Source organism: Corvus hawaiiensis, chromosome 6 (assembly GCF_020740725.1).
Source record: "Corvus hawaiiensis isolate bCorHaw1 chromosome 6, bCorHaw1.pri.cur, whole genome shotgun sequence".
In the NCBI taxonomy this organism is placed as follows: domain Eukaryota; kingdom Metazoa; phylum Chordata; class Aves; order Passeriformes; family Corvidae; genus Corvus; species Corvus hawaiiensis.
The window spans coordinates 25,755,043-25,772,842 of NC_063218.1; the positions used below are offsets into that span (position 1 = coordinate 25,755,043).

At 36.3% G+C, this 17,800-nt stretch overlaps 1 protein-coding gene across 16 annotated transcripts in view; it reads left to right on the forward strand.

Moving 5' to 3' along the window:
- The window catches only part of RALGAPA1 (Ral GTPase activating protein catalytic subunit alpha 1), a 131,011-nt gene that overhangs the window by 76,445 nt on the left and 36,766 nt on the right, over positions 1-17,800 (forward strand). For all 16 annotated transcript variants that reach the window (XM_048307428.1, XM_048307429.1, XM_048307427.1 and 13 more), the window contains 4 exons: positions 3,598-4,462; positions 5,899-5,970; positions 6,920-7,043; positions 8,698-8,853. In XM_048307428.1, coding sequence (XP_048163385.1) covers positions 3,598-4,462; positions 5,899-5,970; positions 6,920-7,043; positions 8,698-8,853 — 1,217 coding nt within the window. The remainder of the gene's footprint in view (positions 1-3,597; positions 4,463-5,898; positions 5,971-6,919; positions 7,044-8,697; positions 8,854-17,800) is intronic.

Here is a 17,800-nt window from a genome sequence, read left to right on the forward strand (position 1 = left end):
TTTTGTTTAAAAAGTAGAAATATAAAGTACTTTTCTTTTAAAGCTTTGCTGTTTGCCATTTTACTGAAAGGACACAAAATGCACACTTTAAAAAAATACTTTATACGTAGTGCATCCAGATTAACACAGTTTGTGTTTTGTGGGGAATATTCTAGAGATGGGTTCTCTGTACCTGCATGTCTATATAGCTGAAGATTAAAATTAGAAAGGAATGAGACTTGCTTAAACTAATGTAAAATACAGGAAACTAAGCTAAGAGGAGCACTCTTAGGCTCTCTCTGAATGTAATGAAGGAAAAAGATTTTTTAGAGAGCGATTCATCCCATTGCTCCAATTTGAGATTAATCAGTCTGTACAGGTCATCATTCTTTAGACAGCTAAAAGGATGAGGAGAGTTAAACTCCACTCTCAGTCATTATTTTTTACTTCTACTACATAACCATAGTTGTTTAAAACTGTTCAGCCAAAGTTGAATTAAAATTTAACAACACATCTGAAGGAAATTCAGGAATCCTTCATTCATGCCACAGATACAGATTAGTAGTGATGGACCTTCAGCCTTTCCATAAAAGAGGTAATTTCAAGACTGAGAAAAATAAATAGTGTAACATGCTTCTAGTAAATAACCAGATGATCATGTACATGTCTAAATTACATTGCCCAAGCCAGAGACAGTACCATTGTAAAGAAAGCAGCGATGTGTTCTCTCAGAGAGACAGGTCAACAAACAGTGAGCTGGACTGTCTTAATGTGTAATGATAGACTTAGTTTGTAGAATTTGTGGTAAAGCTGTGATGGCTTGCATTATTACATATTTTCATTTGCCCTCCAGAAACAAAGAGCATGGTTTAGATACTCATGTTTTAAGATTTTAATATATTGAATGTCCAGTTATGCCTGATTGAGGAAATGTGCTTCAAGGAATAAATTAAGTTGCAAAATTAATTTAAAATTTTCATAATTTCAAAATGCATTACTAGTCTTGGGATTGTTTTTTTTCTCTTTTTTAATTCCTGAGGAAACCATCACCAAAATCTGATTTTCTGTGTGGCAAAAATGTTTCAAGATTGCTTTATTTTATTTCAACGTAACAGGTTGCATCTTGTAGTTTGCTTTTCAGTATACTTCTCTTGATACTTCTACTTTAAGTTTTCTGTGTCATTTTTAGATCAACATCACTGTATTCTGAGTGAAGACTCAGACAAGTGTTTGCATTTTATAAAAGAAACAATGACAGATTCATGATTTTAATTCAAGTGCAAAGTTTTCAGGGAAAGGCTGTATTAGAGAATGGATCTTCCAAATTTAAATTAATGTTCCCCTCTTTGTACTACTGTGTCACCTTTTCCATATGTCCCTTGGGCTCCTGAGGGAGTAAATTCACACACAGAGGCACAAAACAACCATGGTCAAGTTTGAGGTCTTTAGGGTTTGCCACACAACAGCAATAGTAATAACTTACATGCTAGAAGGTCCTTCTTATTACTTCAGGTTTCTCAGCAGAACTTAACAGGGGACATTTAACCTTTATAGAGTGGGACTTCAGGTATCTGGAAAGCTTGTATGTCTCTGCTCCTCAGAACCTGAGAAAAGTATTACCTTATTTATCTGTGCAGTGGCAAGTGCTAAATACTTGGTATAAATATTCTGACAAAGATGGGCCACCCCCTGCATTGTCCAGGTGCTAGTCAATAATGTGCTGATAAATGATTCTTTGAGCACCCAGCTTATTTTCTCTTTGTTTTGTATAAAATCTGCTTCCAGCTCCTTCTTGTATTTCAGCAGATGGCGCTATAACTTAATTTCCTTGTATGCTGCCATTATCTGGACACTTAATTCTGCATCACTGAATGTTTTTGTATTTGTAAATTTTAAACTTCAAGAAGGCTATAGACAATAAAAATATAATCTCTAATTTTCTTACATTAGTTGTCAAGGCATTAATTTATTAAAATACTTGAGTTGACATGAGTTTTGGAATTGTGTAAATATTATGTTGATTTTGCCACCTATTAACTGGATGAAATGTTTCCCTTTTCGGATGTAGTGCTTCCTAAAGGAAGACAATAGCCAGAATCCCAAACATCTCTTACATGCTGTACCCAAACCTTTTGGGAAAAAAAAAGGCAAATATATACTACCTGTTTATTTTTGCAGATGCTGAATGCATCCATCTTCAGAAACTGAAGATCTATAATGGTAGTCAGTACACGGCACAAATTTGCCTTTATTTTTCCAGTTAAGCCAATTAAGACATCTGAAACTGCAAAAAGAAATTTGTTTACTAAACATTAGGTTTTGCAGGTTATAAATATCCAACATAAAGAGAGATGGTTTCATTATACCTTACTTCTGTGTCCAAGAGGTTGCATATTCTCAGTAAATACTGAATGAAAAAGTAACGTTGTTCAGAACATTCTGGTTTGATGGATTTTTAGTGAGAAAGAAGATAGGAAGCATTTGCAGCAGTTTTCAATGTTTAATGTAATTTAAAATACGTCATGTAACCCTGAGGAATACAGTATTTTATCTTCTCTTTGTAAATCCCAAATTCAGGGCATCCTTGCCCAGTTACAAGAGAGAGGATACAGAAAACAGGTACTCTGTCATTTTGATTTTGTTCCCTCTTCTAGCAGTCTTATTCTGTAGTGTAATATTTTTGGGTATGGGTTCTTCAGTGGGTCCCCTGAACCAGTTGACAGTTCTCTGCCTGAGAGAGTCACTTTGTCCTGCTCATGTACATCCTGTAGACTGGACTTGATAAAAATAATTCAATAACAATATAGTACTGGGTTAGCAGGATGTGATATAAACATTAGAAATATCTTTTGTGAATTTAGATGACATAATGTGCAAGTGAAAGGTATGCAGCAAAGAAGGAGGTGGCAAAAACCATACTGAAATACCAGTGCATCTCACAGGATGAATTTCACATAAGATGGGCACAACTAACTCCTCTTTCTCCCTCCCAAGGTTTTCTAACCTGAAACTTCTTAAAATGCAGTTGTGGCATGAGATTTCCTTTTTGAATATTTTGATAATGTTAGATTGTGTTCAATATAGACAGCCCGGTTTTTGATTTTGTACTTTAAAATTATCCAGTGTTATTCTCAAGCTAACCTACAGCTATATGCTCCCCAGGGAAATTAAGATGGATTAGGCCTTTTGTGCATCTATCTTCCTTTGTATTTGTCAATGTAATGATGTGTATAAATATAAAAATACAGTGCAGTTGGAATGGACATCTAGCAACACAGTTATGATCTCTACTTCAACAGCAGTTCAAGATTTATTTTCACTAGATAAGAAATAGTATATTTTAGAAGAACAATGCTGATAACAAAGCTACAGCAAAGGAAGTATGATTGGCTATAAAATAATGAAGATTCTTCTTTAACTGTTTCAGGATTTTTCATCCTATTTATATACAAGAGAACGATCATCAAAATACATATTTTCCCTTACTGAATTGCATGTATCCTCAGCTTGCACTGCTCATTCTCTGTTTAAAACTCAGTAAGAGACCAAAAGAAATACATAAATCTCAGTGTTGTTTTCTGAACTCTTCGTTTGAAACCTGTGCTCTTTCTCTTGCAGTGAAAACTCACATGCAGCAAGGATTAATTTCTGTTGCTGCTCGCACTGTGATAACACATCTAGTCAACCACTTAGGCCACTATCCTATGAGTGGAGGTCCTGCTATGCTGACCAGTCAAGTGTGTGAAAACAACGACAATCCATACAGTGAAAGTCCTGAGCTTTCTCCTGAACTTTTTGAGAACCCAAATCTTCAATTCTTTGTATTAAACAATACTTCCCTGGTGTCTTGCATACAAATCCAAGCAGAAGACGACATGCCTGGGGGAGGACTGTCTGCTGGACTTGCGTCTGCTAATTCAAATGTTAGAATTATAGTGCGTGATCTGTCTGGCAAATACTCGTGGGATTCGGCCATTTTGTATGGACCATCATCTTTGTGTGGATCTTCACAACAAACGTCTTTTGCACTTCCATTATCTCAGCAAGATAAACCAGAAGATGCTCTTTCATCTTTTGAGCATGTGGAGGATGTATCAGCAAGAGATGGAATTACACTCCAAGTTAAAAGGAAATTTAGAGACACTGTACCAACATGGGATACAATTAGGGATGAAGAAGATGCTCTTGATGAGCTACTGCAGTATTTAGGTGTTACAAGCCCTGAATGCTTACAGAGAACTGGTGTTTCACTCAACATCCCTGCTCCTCAACCAGTCTGCATCTCAGAAAAGCAGGAGAACGATGTCATCAATGCAATTCTGAAACAGCACACAGAAGAGAAAGAGTTTGTTGAAAAGCATTTCAATGATGTAAATATGAGGGCTATGGAGCAGGATGAGCCAACCTCACAAAAGCCACAGTCAGCATTTTACTACTGTAGATTACTTCTCAGTATCCTGGGAATGAATTCATGGGATAAAAGGTAAAACGACTCATATTTTAAGAACTTTTTTTAAGGAATTGTTCTATTCTTACCTTGATCATAGAGTTTGTTAAGCCAAAAATATTCCAGGCCAGCTAACAAAAGAGAGCGGATGTGCAACTAGGGGCAAAATAGCAGCTTTCTTCTGCTTTTCAGCCTGTTGTTTAGAGAGACAGAAAGGAGGAATCTGTTGCATTTATTGTAATTCATATTCTTTCCTTAGAAAGTGTTTGAAGGCAAATTGAAGGAGTGATGTATTTTCTTTGCTTCCCATGTATGTTGCTGCAAAAATTGTTACCTTTCTATGTCAGAATAATACTCAGAAAGTGTCCTATTCTCAGCTATTGTGTCGCTGGACAGTGTCCTGCTGCTTTGTCTGCTAAAAGCATGCTTGCATGCAGCCTCAAAGCATTGCATGTGTGTTAGCTAATGAGAAAGATGTGTCCTCTAGTGTTTATTTCAACACTGGCTGTGCTTGAGTATTGTTTGAATATGGTTTAGAACAACAGGAGAGAAGCCATGTTCAATTACAGAAATAATGTCTCTTTACATTATTATTTTTGTGTGGGTGTCGTTAAGTGCATGTCTGCATATACATGTGGATATGTACAAATATTAGCATCCTAGCATTTGTGGGTCTTTCTGAACTTTTTTGCCATTGCTGTCAAATTCCATATTAGAATCATTGATATATTTTCCTACTATGAAGGGAAATGGATATTCTGTAAAACAAAACTAATCTGTGTCACTGAGATATCACTGGAATCAGACAAAATGTTGGTGTTACTGCCCTTCTTATTTGGGTCTTTCATTCCTCAAGGCAGTCTGGTTTTGGACAGGACTGCTCTTAATTCCACAGCATTTTGTGGGAAACATCTTAAGCACAGTTGAAAAGAAATGAAAACTGTCTTTCTTGCTCTAACATATTGGTTTTGTCTTTTCTTTAATTGTTACAGCTGGCTGGGTGATCACTGAGCTAAGTTCTGCTGTGCAGTTCAGGATAGCAGAAGTTCTGTGTTGAATGCACCAACTCCCTACAACAGTAGATTAATGGGAGTGTCTTTTGTCACTAAGCATATATACTATGGTCTAGTAAAGTGTGAGGCTTATGTATGCATCAAAGGGAGTTCTGTTCTTCTGCAGAGAAGAAATGGATCCTAGTCAGATCCAACAGGTTGACAGAAGAAAGTGGAGTGAAGCAGAAGTTATACTCAGGGCTGTAATGAATATAGAAGATTTGCTGGAGTAAGAAAAATTGCTTGTATATTTTTTTAAAGATGTCTTAATTTTTAAATATTAACAAAGGACTGTTGAAAAGGCAGAAGCATTTGTTGACTGTTCCTGAGTGGACCTGGATATGTTCTTGTACTGTTCTTGTACTGTTCTGTATCCATCAGTGAACAGGTGATAAAAGAGTTACAAATTTCTCTGTTTAGAAGGAGCTTTCATCTCCTGAAGAAAAATGAGAAGTTACTTCGAGAACTCAGAAATTTGGACTCAAGACAATGGTAAATTATTTTAATGACTGCCTACTTACTTGTTTTAAGTGTGCTTTTACTCAAATGGCACTAATTGCATAGATGTGAGAGTTGAGCTGACTTTTGTAATAGTTTTTTTAATTATTAATGTATTTTGCATTGTATTGTAGTTTTTTCTGTTATATTGAAGTTGCATTGGTTTTATTTGTAGGGTCGAATTCTGCATGTAGAATACTATGAGATAAACAAATTTCAAAATAACATAAAATTATGAGCATTTTTATATGCATAACATTGAATTGTTTTAAAACTTTGATATATCAAAGTCTCCACGTTTTAAGCTTTGGTTGATTGTTTGGCTTTTTCAAATGGTCCCGGTATTTGAAGACACAGACCTCTAGTGGGAATTGTAGCACAGAATTAAAAATTGACTTGTTTTTGTAGAAGTTGAAACAAAACCCCGTGGAGGTTTTAGAAATGTGAGAAACCACCTCCACTTGTTCCAATGTCTAACAGCAACCTGTCAATAGAGGACATTTAAATGATGATGATCTTTAAAAGAAATGTAAAGATTCTTCATTCAGTTGCACAAGTTGCATTTTCACAGTGTTCAGAAGCCATTGTTAATGGGCAGTGCGGTGTGTATAATGCCCATGTGACAGGTTTTGCCCATGTCAAAAGCCCAGCTATTCCATTAGCAATTGGTACAGCCAGCACCATCCTGGATCTTAGAAGTGGTGAAAGGGGTAAATGCTGCTCATGTATAGCAAAACTTAAGGCCCTAGAGAAGAGGACACTAGAAAAGACAGAATGAGAATATGAAAATATAGAGGGCGTCCAAAAAGAAGCCATATAGTTGTACTGTAATTCCACTATGCATTTTCTATGCTTTGAAAGCCATGCTCTGTGTGTACTGTTTGCATATTTTCATTTCATATTAGTTAAGGCACTGTCATGCAATAACCATTCTGTTTTACAGCCGAGAGACACACAAGATTGCAGTGTTTTATGTTGCTGAAGGACAGGAAGATAAACACTCCATTCTTACGAATACTGGGGGAAGTCAAGCCTATGAGGATTTTGTAGCTGGTCTTGGCTGGGAGGTATTTATTAAAATGTTTTTATCCTAGGTTTTTTTACAAAGAAAATTACGGATCCCTTTATATATTACAAGTCTTTGGCTCTTCAGCATTACTCACAAGCACTGAAATACAGTGGTTTAAAAATGAGATTCAGAGAAGAATTCCTGTTTTAGTTTCATTAGCAATACTAGCCATTTAAATTTAAGCTTTTAACAATTGAAGAAAGTTTGTGCAGGCAAAGATAATTCTTTAATGTGCAGTCCTGTACTTGGCTTTCATGGACTGATTAGGAGGCATCTTGATTTCCCTGTTAGCTTGTAAAGTGTTAAGTCCATTGAAGTTTGAACTTTGCTCAGATTTGGGACTTCAAAAAGTACAGACAAGCAGCTTCTGACATACTCTCTTCTTCCTGCCTTCCACTGCAGGCATGTATCAGTTCACACACTCCACTCTACTTCTCTTCCAGCAGTCAGAAATATTGTGATGTACCCCATTATCTGTGTGGGCCTGCAGCTCTTTAGTCACTTGTTCGATACTGTTACAAGGATTTCCTTTTTTTCATCTTTCTTTCCGATGCACAGGATTAATTACTACTGTAAAGTTCAATTTGGCACTGAATGGCTTCTGGTCCTGGTTGGGTGTATAAGAAGCTGCAGGTTTTTTGTTCCTCTTGTGACTTGTGCTCATCAGGAGTGTCCACATGAGTGTCTATCTTATTTGTTCTTTGTGTTTCTTTACTCCTTAGGTATAAAAGGGCACTATTAGATTAACTGTGTGGATAATGACTGACTTTTCCACAGGAACAGAGGAAAATAGCTACAAGTCTGCTGACTTTCATGAACATAGATGTTTATTTCCCACATTCAGGAGAAAAAACCTCACATTAGTACCATCAAATATCCTTCTTTAGTGGTTTAATTCTCTTGGGCATTATTAGTTAGTTTAAAGAGTTGCTAATTTGGATTAATATTCTATAATGAGACAACTAGTATTTTAACATCTTAACATTAAATTCTGCATCTTTTAGTATCAAAAACCCGAATATATCCCATGTGGGCAGAGATTAAATGTATTCACATCTGAAATACAACTTTCTGTAGTCACTGTTTTAAAGGTGAAGCAGCACATTAAACATGCTTACTTACTTCAGTGTGAGACTATTTTCCATATATCTAAGACTTACAAACTTACTTACAAATTAATCAGTTAGTTTCATGTGAATTTTTTTTTCATATTCACATAATGAAAATTTCTCAAAAAAATATATGGAAGGCAATAAATTACCTGGCTCTTACACAGAGTTTTTCCAAAGCTCAGGGCAAGGTTGATGTAGTATCAGAGAATTTTAAAAAATACAAAAAGCACATGTAAGTGACCGCACTCAAATGGTCAGGGAATAATGCAGTAAATATTATTTGCACAACCTTTCCTTTCCTCTAACCTCATCCTTCCAGTAGCTTCTGTTGTGACCACAGAATATAGAATGCTAGTGCACTGCAGTTGATTTCCATTCTAGTCAGCAAGTCTGAGCTCTTTTAGAAAAAAAGCGTAACTATACTGTTGTGAAAAGGATCTTCACTTTTAAAGTTCAGTTGAAAGTGCATTTTAACATATAAAGGGTTTATTTATTACCTGATAATTTTTTCTTGTAAAGTTTCCTGGTCTTTATTTCTAGGTAAATCTCACAAACCATTGTGGCTTTATGGGAGGACTGCAAAAAAACAAAAGCACTGGATTGACCACTCCATATTTTGCTACCTCAACAGTAGAAGTAATGTTCCATGTGTCAACAAGAATGCCTTCTGATTCAGATGACTCTTTAACAAAAAAGGTAGATGTCTCCGAATAAATAGTGTTCTCTTGGTAGTAAACCTAGACAAATTAGAGTCAAAGGAAATCCAATAACTTTAAAAAAAAAAATCCAACTCAACAACAAAACACCATAAAATATCATAACATCCTTACCTGCTAAGTTGGTATATTCTCTACCAATTTCTGATTTTACCATACTGGTGATTTGTACCATCATTGCAACTGTTGGCAGGAACATAGTGTAAAGTGGGGAAAAGTGCAGGGAAGTAACGGTTGGTGTAGAAGAAAAAGTATTACATCCCAATGATATCTTAGTACTTTTGAAACCTGGGATGCCCGTTAAGGTATATGTGGTGAGTACTTTCTGAGATGACTTTTTATGTACTTACGGGTCGTGTGCTGGTTATTAACATAATCTTCCCTTTAAAAAAAAAAAAAAGTTAAAAATACGAAAACAATGTTTATTGTATATAAGGTGTTTTGTCTTGGAGGAGGCACAGACGCTCAACAGTGATATGATCTCTTATAGCTGCATGAAGAAAAAAATGGGTTTCTGTATTGGTATTTTTTTTCTTTAGAATTTAATAAATTCCACATTAGTAATAACAAGTTACAGTCTTGAACATGTGTCCTATTATAAATGAACAATTAGCCATCCTTAGACTGTGCCCCCATCCTGCATACATACATCTTCAGATGTGCTAATCCATTCACTAGACACGTTAATGAGCACTGGTTGAAGTGTAATATTGGAGGAACTGAAGCTGGTTGACCTCAGCATGGACTTTAATACTTGTAATTAAATTAGATGGTAGACATTTAGTAAAGAGAGAAATAGCCATGCCTCTGGCAAGCTTCAATTATTAATGACTTCTTTTTCTTTGTGTTCAACTTGAAGAAAAAATATTATTGTTCTTATTATAGACTGACTATGAATTCTAACTTCTCACTGTTCATCTCAGGTTGGTTTGGTTGGTGTGGGGTGTTTGAATTAAAAATGCTTTTGCTTGTATGCCTATGATGCTGCATCCTTTCTGTTCTTTATTTCCTGAAGTAGAGTCAGGGTAATACTTAGGTTATTAAATTATTTATAAAAGTGGTTAATAGCAAAAATAACTAATTTAAAAATTCAATTATTGCTACTGTTTTAGTATAGAACATTGGTGGGGGGTTTAAGTTGACTGGCTTCTATATTTTTTAAACAAAAACCTGGTTTTATAAAATACAGCTTGTAATTAACCTCACAATGTTTGTTTGTAATCTGTTTGAATTAGACCATTACAGAGTGTTGAAAAGGGGGAAGATGGGCCACAGTGAAAAATAATTAAAAGTGAATAATTTGATAATGCAATGGACTTCAGCAGAACACAGAGACAAGGTCTTCTGTCTGTTTCTAGGAGCATATAGTGAATGAGTGTTTTAGGTACCTCAAAGAATGACCAGCAAAGGCATTAGCAAAAGCAGGTTTAATATTCAAATAAAAGTGTGACACAGTTCATTGGCAAGGTTTGGTCTACTGCCTACTGGATGGTTAAAGCACACAGAGAAAAGTCAGACTAAAATGTAAAATCAATCAATCTAAAACTAAAATGAACCAAGTATGATCTATGTGGAGGCTGGGGATGAAAAAAGGGTAAGGATGGGAAAGGGTAAGGATAAAAAGCAATGAGGAAGATCCTCCAAATGAGTCACAAGGTTTGGACTGGACTCCCTTGCTAAGCTTAGCCCCAGACTTGAATGATGGTTTAGGCTTAAAGCTTTTACCAGCATGTAAACTTAACAGCACCTAACATCGATAGCTTAATTTAAACAATTTAACAAAAGATTCTATAGAATTTACTATAGCACAACACTAACTCACTTACAGGCCTAACTTACTTGCAAATCTAAAGTACTTAATCCAAGAGCAACATTCATAGTACAGTTGGTATAGCACATTTGCACTTGCATGCACACAGATCTAAAGGACTATGTAGAAGGTATATACCTGTAAAAAATTCCCCTTGAGTTCAGTGAACTACTCATGTCAGATGCCTTTGCATCTTCTCAACAAGTGAAGGGGTTGATCCTCGAGCAGTGGGGGTTATCAGCCCAGGCTCCAATGGTCCTCTGAGTACAGCAAACTTGAGAGTTTGCTGCCTCTGAGAGGTGTGTCACTCAGAGGGAGATTGCTGGCTGCAGCTGACTGGTGGTCCAGGAGAGCTCAAAGGGTCTCACTTCCCACCGCTGTTTATAGGGCTGCAAGGGAGTTGAATTTAGTCATAGTAATTTTCCATTCTGTCCACAATTTGGGTTGGTAACTTTCTTTGAAAGTTCGATTACAACTTCAGTTACCAGTTCCACTTGGGCTGTTATTCATGCAAGAAAAATAAGTTTCCAAGGTTGTTCATTAAAAAACAGAAGCTCATTAGATAGCACAAGTTCCTGGGACTAGACAGTGATTTCTGTTTCTGATCAGCTCAAGAGGAGCTTAGCCCAGGTGGTTTGTCAAGGCCAAGGCCTAACGAGCATTTCTAAAATGACAGTGCAGTCCAAGGGGGTAGGGAGGAATACACCACCACAGAGCACCCTGCATCTACGTATAGTTGTTCTTGCCAGGCAAGGTTCAGTGCTGGTCCAGGCTTCCTGTGACTCAGCTTGTGAAAATTGTGTCAGCTGGGCTTCTTAACAATTCCAGTGTGCCCCAGGCCTGTTTCTCTCCTACTTTACCAACAATCTCACTTGTCAGTAATTTGAAATATCTGTATGGATAAGTGTATCAATAAGTGGATATGATATGAATTGAAGTGGATAAGTGATATCAATTGATATGGATATCAATACGTGTATCAATAGATTGAGATTATATTTGTGGCTCAGCAACTGATTGACTGTTTAATCAAGCTACTTTATTTCTCTGTGGCTTTCTTTTCTGTTCTTCCTCAGTATGTTGGTTTTGTTATTTTTAAGCACATTTTCCCAAGAACAGGGGCTTGGGAGCCTCTCTCTCTTTCTCTCCTCCCTTCCCTAATAGTTTTTGGCCCATTCCAATCAAATCTAATAGAAACATGTTTCAAAGGTGTTCATTTTGTGTATGTTTAATGATGATAGGCTAAGTAAAGGAGATAGAGTGGGTGGGACTTTCAGTGCTCCTACTCTGCAAGTAAAGACTTCGTGAGAAGAAGCATTAGATATCAAAGAACCAGCAGCAAAGAGAGATGTTAAGAAATTCATGCTAAACTTGAGAGAAACATCAGCTGAAGTTTACATCTTGGGATAAACTAGCAAGTTCTATCAGGAGACATGAGTAACAAAACAGTCTCAATTCATTTACTATTTCTGCAACTACTCATGCTGCTTGGACTCACAACATCAGCAAAAGGATTGTATTTTATGACATACTGTTCAGCTCACACACACTATCAAAATTATTTGAGAGCCATGTAAGTGCTAACAGTTCTAATTGTTTTGAATGCATGTACTGTTCATGACCTTCAGAGAAATTCGAGATTTGAGCTTCTCTCCAGGTCTTCAGTGTGATTTTTTTGTCTTTTTTTTCAATGGGAGAAAAACAAGCAAACTTGCAGTAGTTGGCTTTGGCTGCTGGTTTTTATATTGTAAATGTGCCTAGAGGTACATGATAGTTCCTCTTATAAATGGAAATTAAATTAAATTAAAACAAAACTTCTTCCTGCCAGTTGAGCCACTGCAAAATCAAGATTCTGCTGTTTCAGGGGCTAAGCCATTTTTAAACTGATTTTCCATCACTCTTAGAGAGTAGTAAATTCAACTTTTAAGTGTTTTGATACACTTAACAAGCATTTGTTTCTGAAGATGTGAACAAGAGCAAAAAAAGACATGAATTCAAGAACCAATAAAAAACTTCTGATTGTGAAAAGGAACTTAACATTGAAATACATATATAAAATATTTAATTTGCAAATACTAAATCAAAGGTTTAATGCTGATAATGCAATTTGTTCTGGTTTTCTTACAATTAAAGGTTAGAGTAAAAAGTATTTACACTAAGCTTACAAGAGCAAGCTTGCAGAGAATATCAGGACTAAATAATGTGAAGACTCAGTTCACAGAATGAGAAAGGTTGTAGAGGCACATAAATGAGCAATCACCTGTCTAATTCCTCCTTCCTTAGGAGGAACTTTCTAAAGAAGCGAAGGCATTGTAAGTGAGAATATTATACACACAGTATGTAAATAAAAAGTAGTAATGTTAATGATTGAATACTAATTCATCTTGAGCTTTTGGTGTATTACACGATTCTAAGTTGTGCATGACATGATCCTAACCACATAAAATCATTACAGCTCCCAGTACTTATGGCTTTTTATTGTGTTGCTAACATGTATTGGGTACCTGAAGGTTTATAGATGTGAATTACTAGTACAGTATTTTTTTGAGTTACAATTATATACACATATTGCTAAAAAACCAAACCAAACAAAATACCCAAACACACCATAGTTATTGAGACAAAGTTTTGTGAAAAATTCATCTGGATGGTACATGACTGTAGACAGTAGTACTGTTAATATCTAATGGGCAAAACTAGCTGCATAAAGCCATTACTTCATATATCTCTGCTGCTTTTGTTCTTTTTGTAATAAACACTTCCATTTTTGAAGAAGAAAGAAGTTGAGGCTAGCTGTTCTATCAGAAGAAAATATAATAGCTTTTTTTCTCCCTCCTTTAGGTAAGTGGGTATTAGAAATTACAGTAATTTTGGCAAGAGTTCAAGGGTTAATGTAACAGATAAATAAAAGGAATTTTCTGTAAATTGAGCCCTGCATTATTTCACTTGTCTTGCCTTTCCAAACCTAACTCATTTAATTTTAAAAAGTAAATACTTAAATTCTTCCTGACAGTGTGCTTTGCTTTTACTATCGTTTATTACTTCAATTATACTTGGTATCGCTTAGAACAATCTGCCATTTGGAAATTTCAGTATAGCCTGCAGCTTAGTTTAAAGTCTGGCTGCTATTGTAACATGTACAGCATATGACACTAATGTATCAAAATTAGATTTGATCATCCCTCCTGGTTATATTTATTTCACATTTCTTTTGTATTCAGTTAACATAAATGTATTAGGAGAGCTGACACATGATGATGGTTATAGAGTAAGAATATTTTAAAGTATTTTGAGTTAAATTTGAAATTTCAGGTAACCTAACAGTCGGTCATTTTTATATATTTGTTCTAATGGAGTAGAGTTTCAAACCAAGCCTGAAAAAAAAAATCTGTTTTCTCTTTTATCTCCTCAGGGCTGTCTTCCCGACAGCTCAGGTTTAAAATGGCTAAAACAGAGCTCTTAATCTATTTCTCATTGCCACCTTTCCAGATCATCACAGATAACATGACCATTGTGCCTGTCACTTGTGCCCATAGCCTGAAATAATCTTTAATTTGGTCCACTTTCTGGATTCTTACATTCATTCTGTGCTTACAAGTCTTCTTTTTCCCACTTAATATTTTTTCCAACATAGCCTTTCCATACACACAGTTAAAATTTATTCTCTATATCGTAAAGTGTTGTTTTGGTTGCTGAACCTTCCTTTCTCTGGTCTTGACACTTTCATTCTTGAAGAATGCTGATATAAATGACATTTTCGTAATCTTTAACACCTTTTACAGCTTCTTTGCATTTGTCCATCTCCATTTTGTGTCATGTCTTGTGCTTAGGTAATAAACTCTCTAGGGCAGTTTGATCTGCATTTAGAGTGTTAGGATACTGGTGTGTAACCTATAGTTCCAGGTGTTTCCAGTGTATTATCAGTAGCTCAAAGTATAACATTATTTTAGGACTTTTTATTATTTATGTTACTGCAGTGACTTATGTCTCTGCTACTGATTTGCCCTTTGTTAGGCTTACTGTGATGTATGTACATAAGAAGTTGTAAATTCAGGAAAGCAAGGTCAGGAAATAAGTGTGAAGACAACTGGTGGTGAGTTTTGAATAACCATTAACACAGAACTCAGTCTTGACAGCTGTCTATTCTGTGTGCACTAAATCCTATTCTGTTAGATAACACTGGGACCACACCTTCTTGGGAAATCATGGTTTTGTCTGTCCTTAAGGTTTCAATGAGCAGAGGTGGTTGTAGCTCAGTATCTTTGTCCTACTTGTGTCCAGGGCACTGAATTCTGGGATGCTTCCAATTCAATACAAAGAAATAAAGAATCCAGGTTAAAGTTGAAAGAGGTCAGGCCCTGGCTCTCATATGGTGTAATAATTACAGTGAATGATGGATTCTCAAAGTGTTTGCTGTGCTTGTAGGAGATCTTGGTTGTTTAGCGCTGCTGAATTTCAAGGTCCTCAAGTGAAAAATTGAGAAGAAATTTGAAATTCTTCTTTCTAAAAAGTTTATGCAAAACTTAGCAGATGAAGTAAGCCAGGAAAGCTTTTCAAGTCAATTTCAGGTATCAGATCTCTTCCATGAATCGAGTGTTGTTGATGAGTCAAGTTACCACCATTCATGCTTTTTCAGAAGCTTTGTTTGCTGACTGAGGCGAGGACATCTGAAAGAAGCAGTAAGGAGTACTGTGTTAGTAGTGTCAGAGCTGATTCTGATCTAATCTTGAAAAAAGAACAGAATGACTTATCTAGAACTTAGTTATTCTCCAAACATAAATATTAAATCAGCAACACACAACCTTGGTTTTTTGTCTTATTATTTTTTCAGTCATCTGACCACCTATAATAGAAGCAAGGTTTTGATCCTGAGTACTTTTCATTTTGTTATATACCACCATTCATACTTTATACCATCATCCGCCTACTTGCACCCTCTGATTTTGACTCTTAATCCACTACATGTCACAGAGATGCCATTCTACATTTGACTCAAACTGGGTCTTTGCCAGATCATTCTGGATAGTAATCATGAGGTGAAATACATTTGACAAGACTTGGAACTCTGAAATAATCTGATTCATTTTCTTTTTCCTCTGAAGAAGTTTCTGGTTTTAGCCTGGAATGTATTCTCACACATATATATGAGTATTAAGTAGACTTTGAAATTGGAAAGAAAAGTTGCTGATGGCTTTGGTACACTTGGCATCCAAAAATATGTGTCCCTTGTCAGTAATCCTGCTGAAATAACCACACAGTACACTTTTATCACAGCAAAATCTGTATCAGTCTAATGTGAAAGCATGCATCAGTAGTGCTGCTCCATCTGGGTAGCTTTCACAGAAGTGCAAGAACTCGTGTCCTATCTGATTAACTGCAGGTATCAGTAACAGGTACACAGGGGCAACCTCTGATAAATTCAATTCAGAGGTAGTGATGCCCTCAAGAAGCTGCAATATCTAAACTCTCTATATGTTCTGGAGTTAAAAGCTATTTATTTGGCATGTACATTGTCACCATCACTTGTTTCTAACGGTCTATGAGTTTATTGTCTCTGAGTCCAAAGATGGCAAGTAAAGGAGGAATAATTACTTTAGTAAATAGTTCAATACTGCTGAATTATGAATGGTGCAGTGCAGTGATGGTGTATTGGTGCCAGTTCTGCTTTTTGGCAGTTGGTTCAATGAGTTCAGTCCGTGCTCCAGATGGCCATCCCTCAAGATCATGTGGGTTTTTTACATTCCACAACACTTCATGTCCAAACTGATTTGCCTCATGCTTTCTCTTTGGCTAGGCAGCCTCGTTCTCCTTGAGCTTTTTGCTTGCTCTGAGTGCAAGCCAGTCAATCCCTGATACCTTATCATTGTCGTATTTCAACAGCTATTTTGACCATCACTTCGCTGAGGAAGCAAAATGGGAATTTTTTTTTTAATCTGAGGTGCAATTCCTCACTGACTTCTCTGGTGATAAAACCAGTTTGAGATGTGACAACCCTGCTTTCCACTCCTGTCATGCTTTAAAAAAAGGTGCCAACAAGTTGTTTTCTTGGGCTATGTTTGAGACCAGTACAGTGAAATGAGCTGAATTTAAAACAAAAACCTGGCATGTATTTCCCCCACTTGGATCACATCTGTGATCCATTTGAAAAATTATCTCATGCCTGAAGAGAGAAATTGGTTAACTGTGGCCAAAGGAGAGGAGGCCAAGGATAACAATTTATTAGACAGCAATGCTGGAGGAGACTGAAGTGAAGCTGAGCTTTGTGTAAACTTAAAAGATAGAACTCTACCCTGATGAAAATCAATGGATGAGGCTGTTCTGGTGTCACAGTGCAAGGTTTCTTTAATTAATGTTTTGCTACAAAATGAAAAGGTTAGAAGGCAAAGTTGCTTTTCTGGTGATTTTGGGGGGTTGGAGGGTTTTTTTGTTGTGTATTTTGAAGTTTATCTTATCAAGTCCTCCAAGCTATAGCCAGGAAAGAAAAAAACAACTAAGTGTGCTTCATATCACTCTCTTACTGTACTTATTGACTTTATTGCTTTCTACAGTTACAGGAAAAGAGGTTGTAGTGATGTGGAGGTCAGTCTCCTCTCCCAAGTAACAAGAGACAGGATGAGGAAATGGCCTCAAGTTACACTAGGGGCAGTTTAGACTGGGTATTAGGAAAAACTTCTTAAGAGTTGTCAAATATTGGAACAGGCTACCCAGGGAAGTGGTGGAGTTGTCATCCCTTAAGTTATTTAAAAGATAATATTGATGTGGTGCTTAGTGACATGGTTTAGTGATGGACTTAGCAGTGTTAGATTAACAGATGGACTTTATGATTTTGGAGGTCTTTTCCAGCCTAAATGATTCTATGATTCTAAGGTAGGAGAGGTTCAATTTTGCAGTTAATTTTCTTTTATGATGTTTGTCATTGTTAAGTATTATCCAAGGTTCCTGCAGCTGCTGTTTGCATGTTGCACATCAGCCATTCAGGTTGCTGTCTGGCTTTATTCTAATCTAGTAGAATAAAGCTCAGTGTAGTGACTGTTGTTATAACCTATTCTTTTGCTGAGTTTGGTTTAAGTGTTGGTGCAGGAGCATCCCTAACTAAGTGTTGTTCAAAATAATTCAG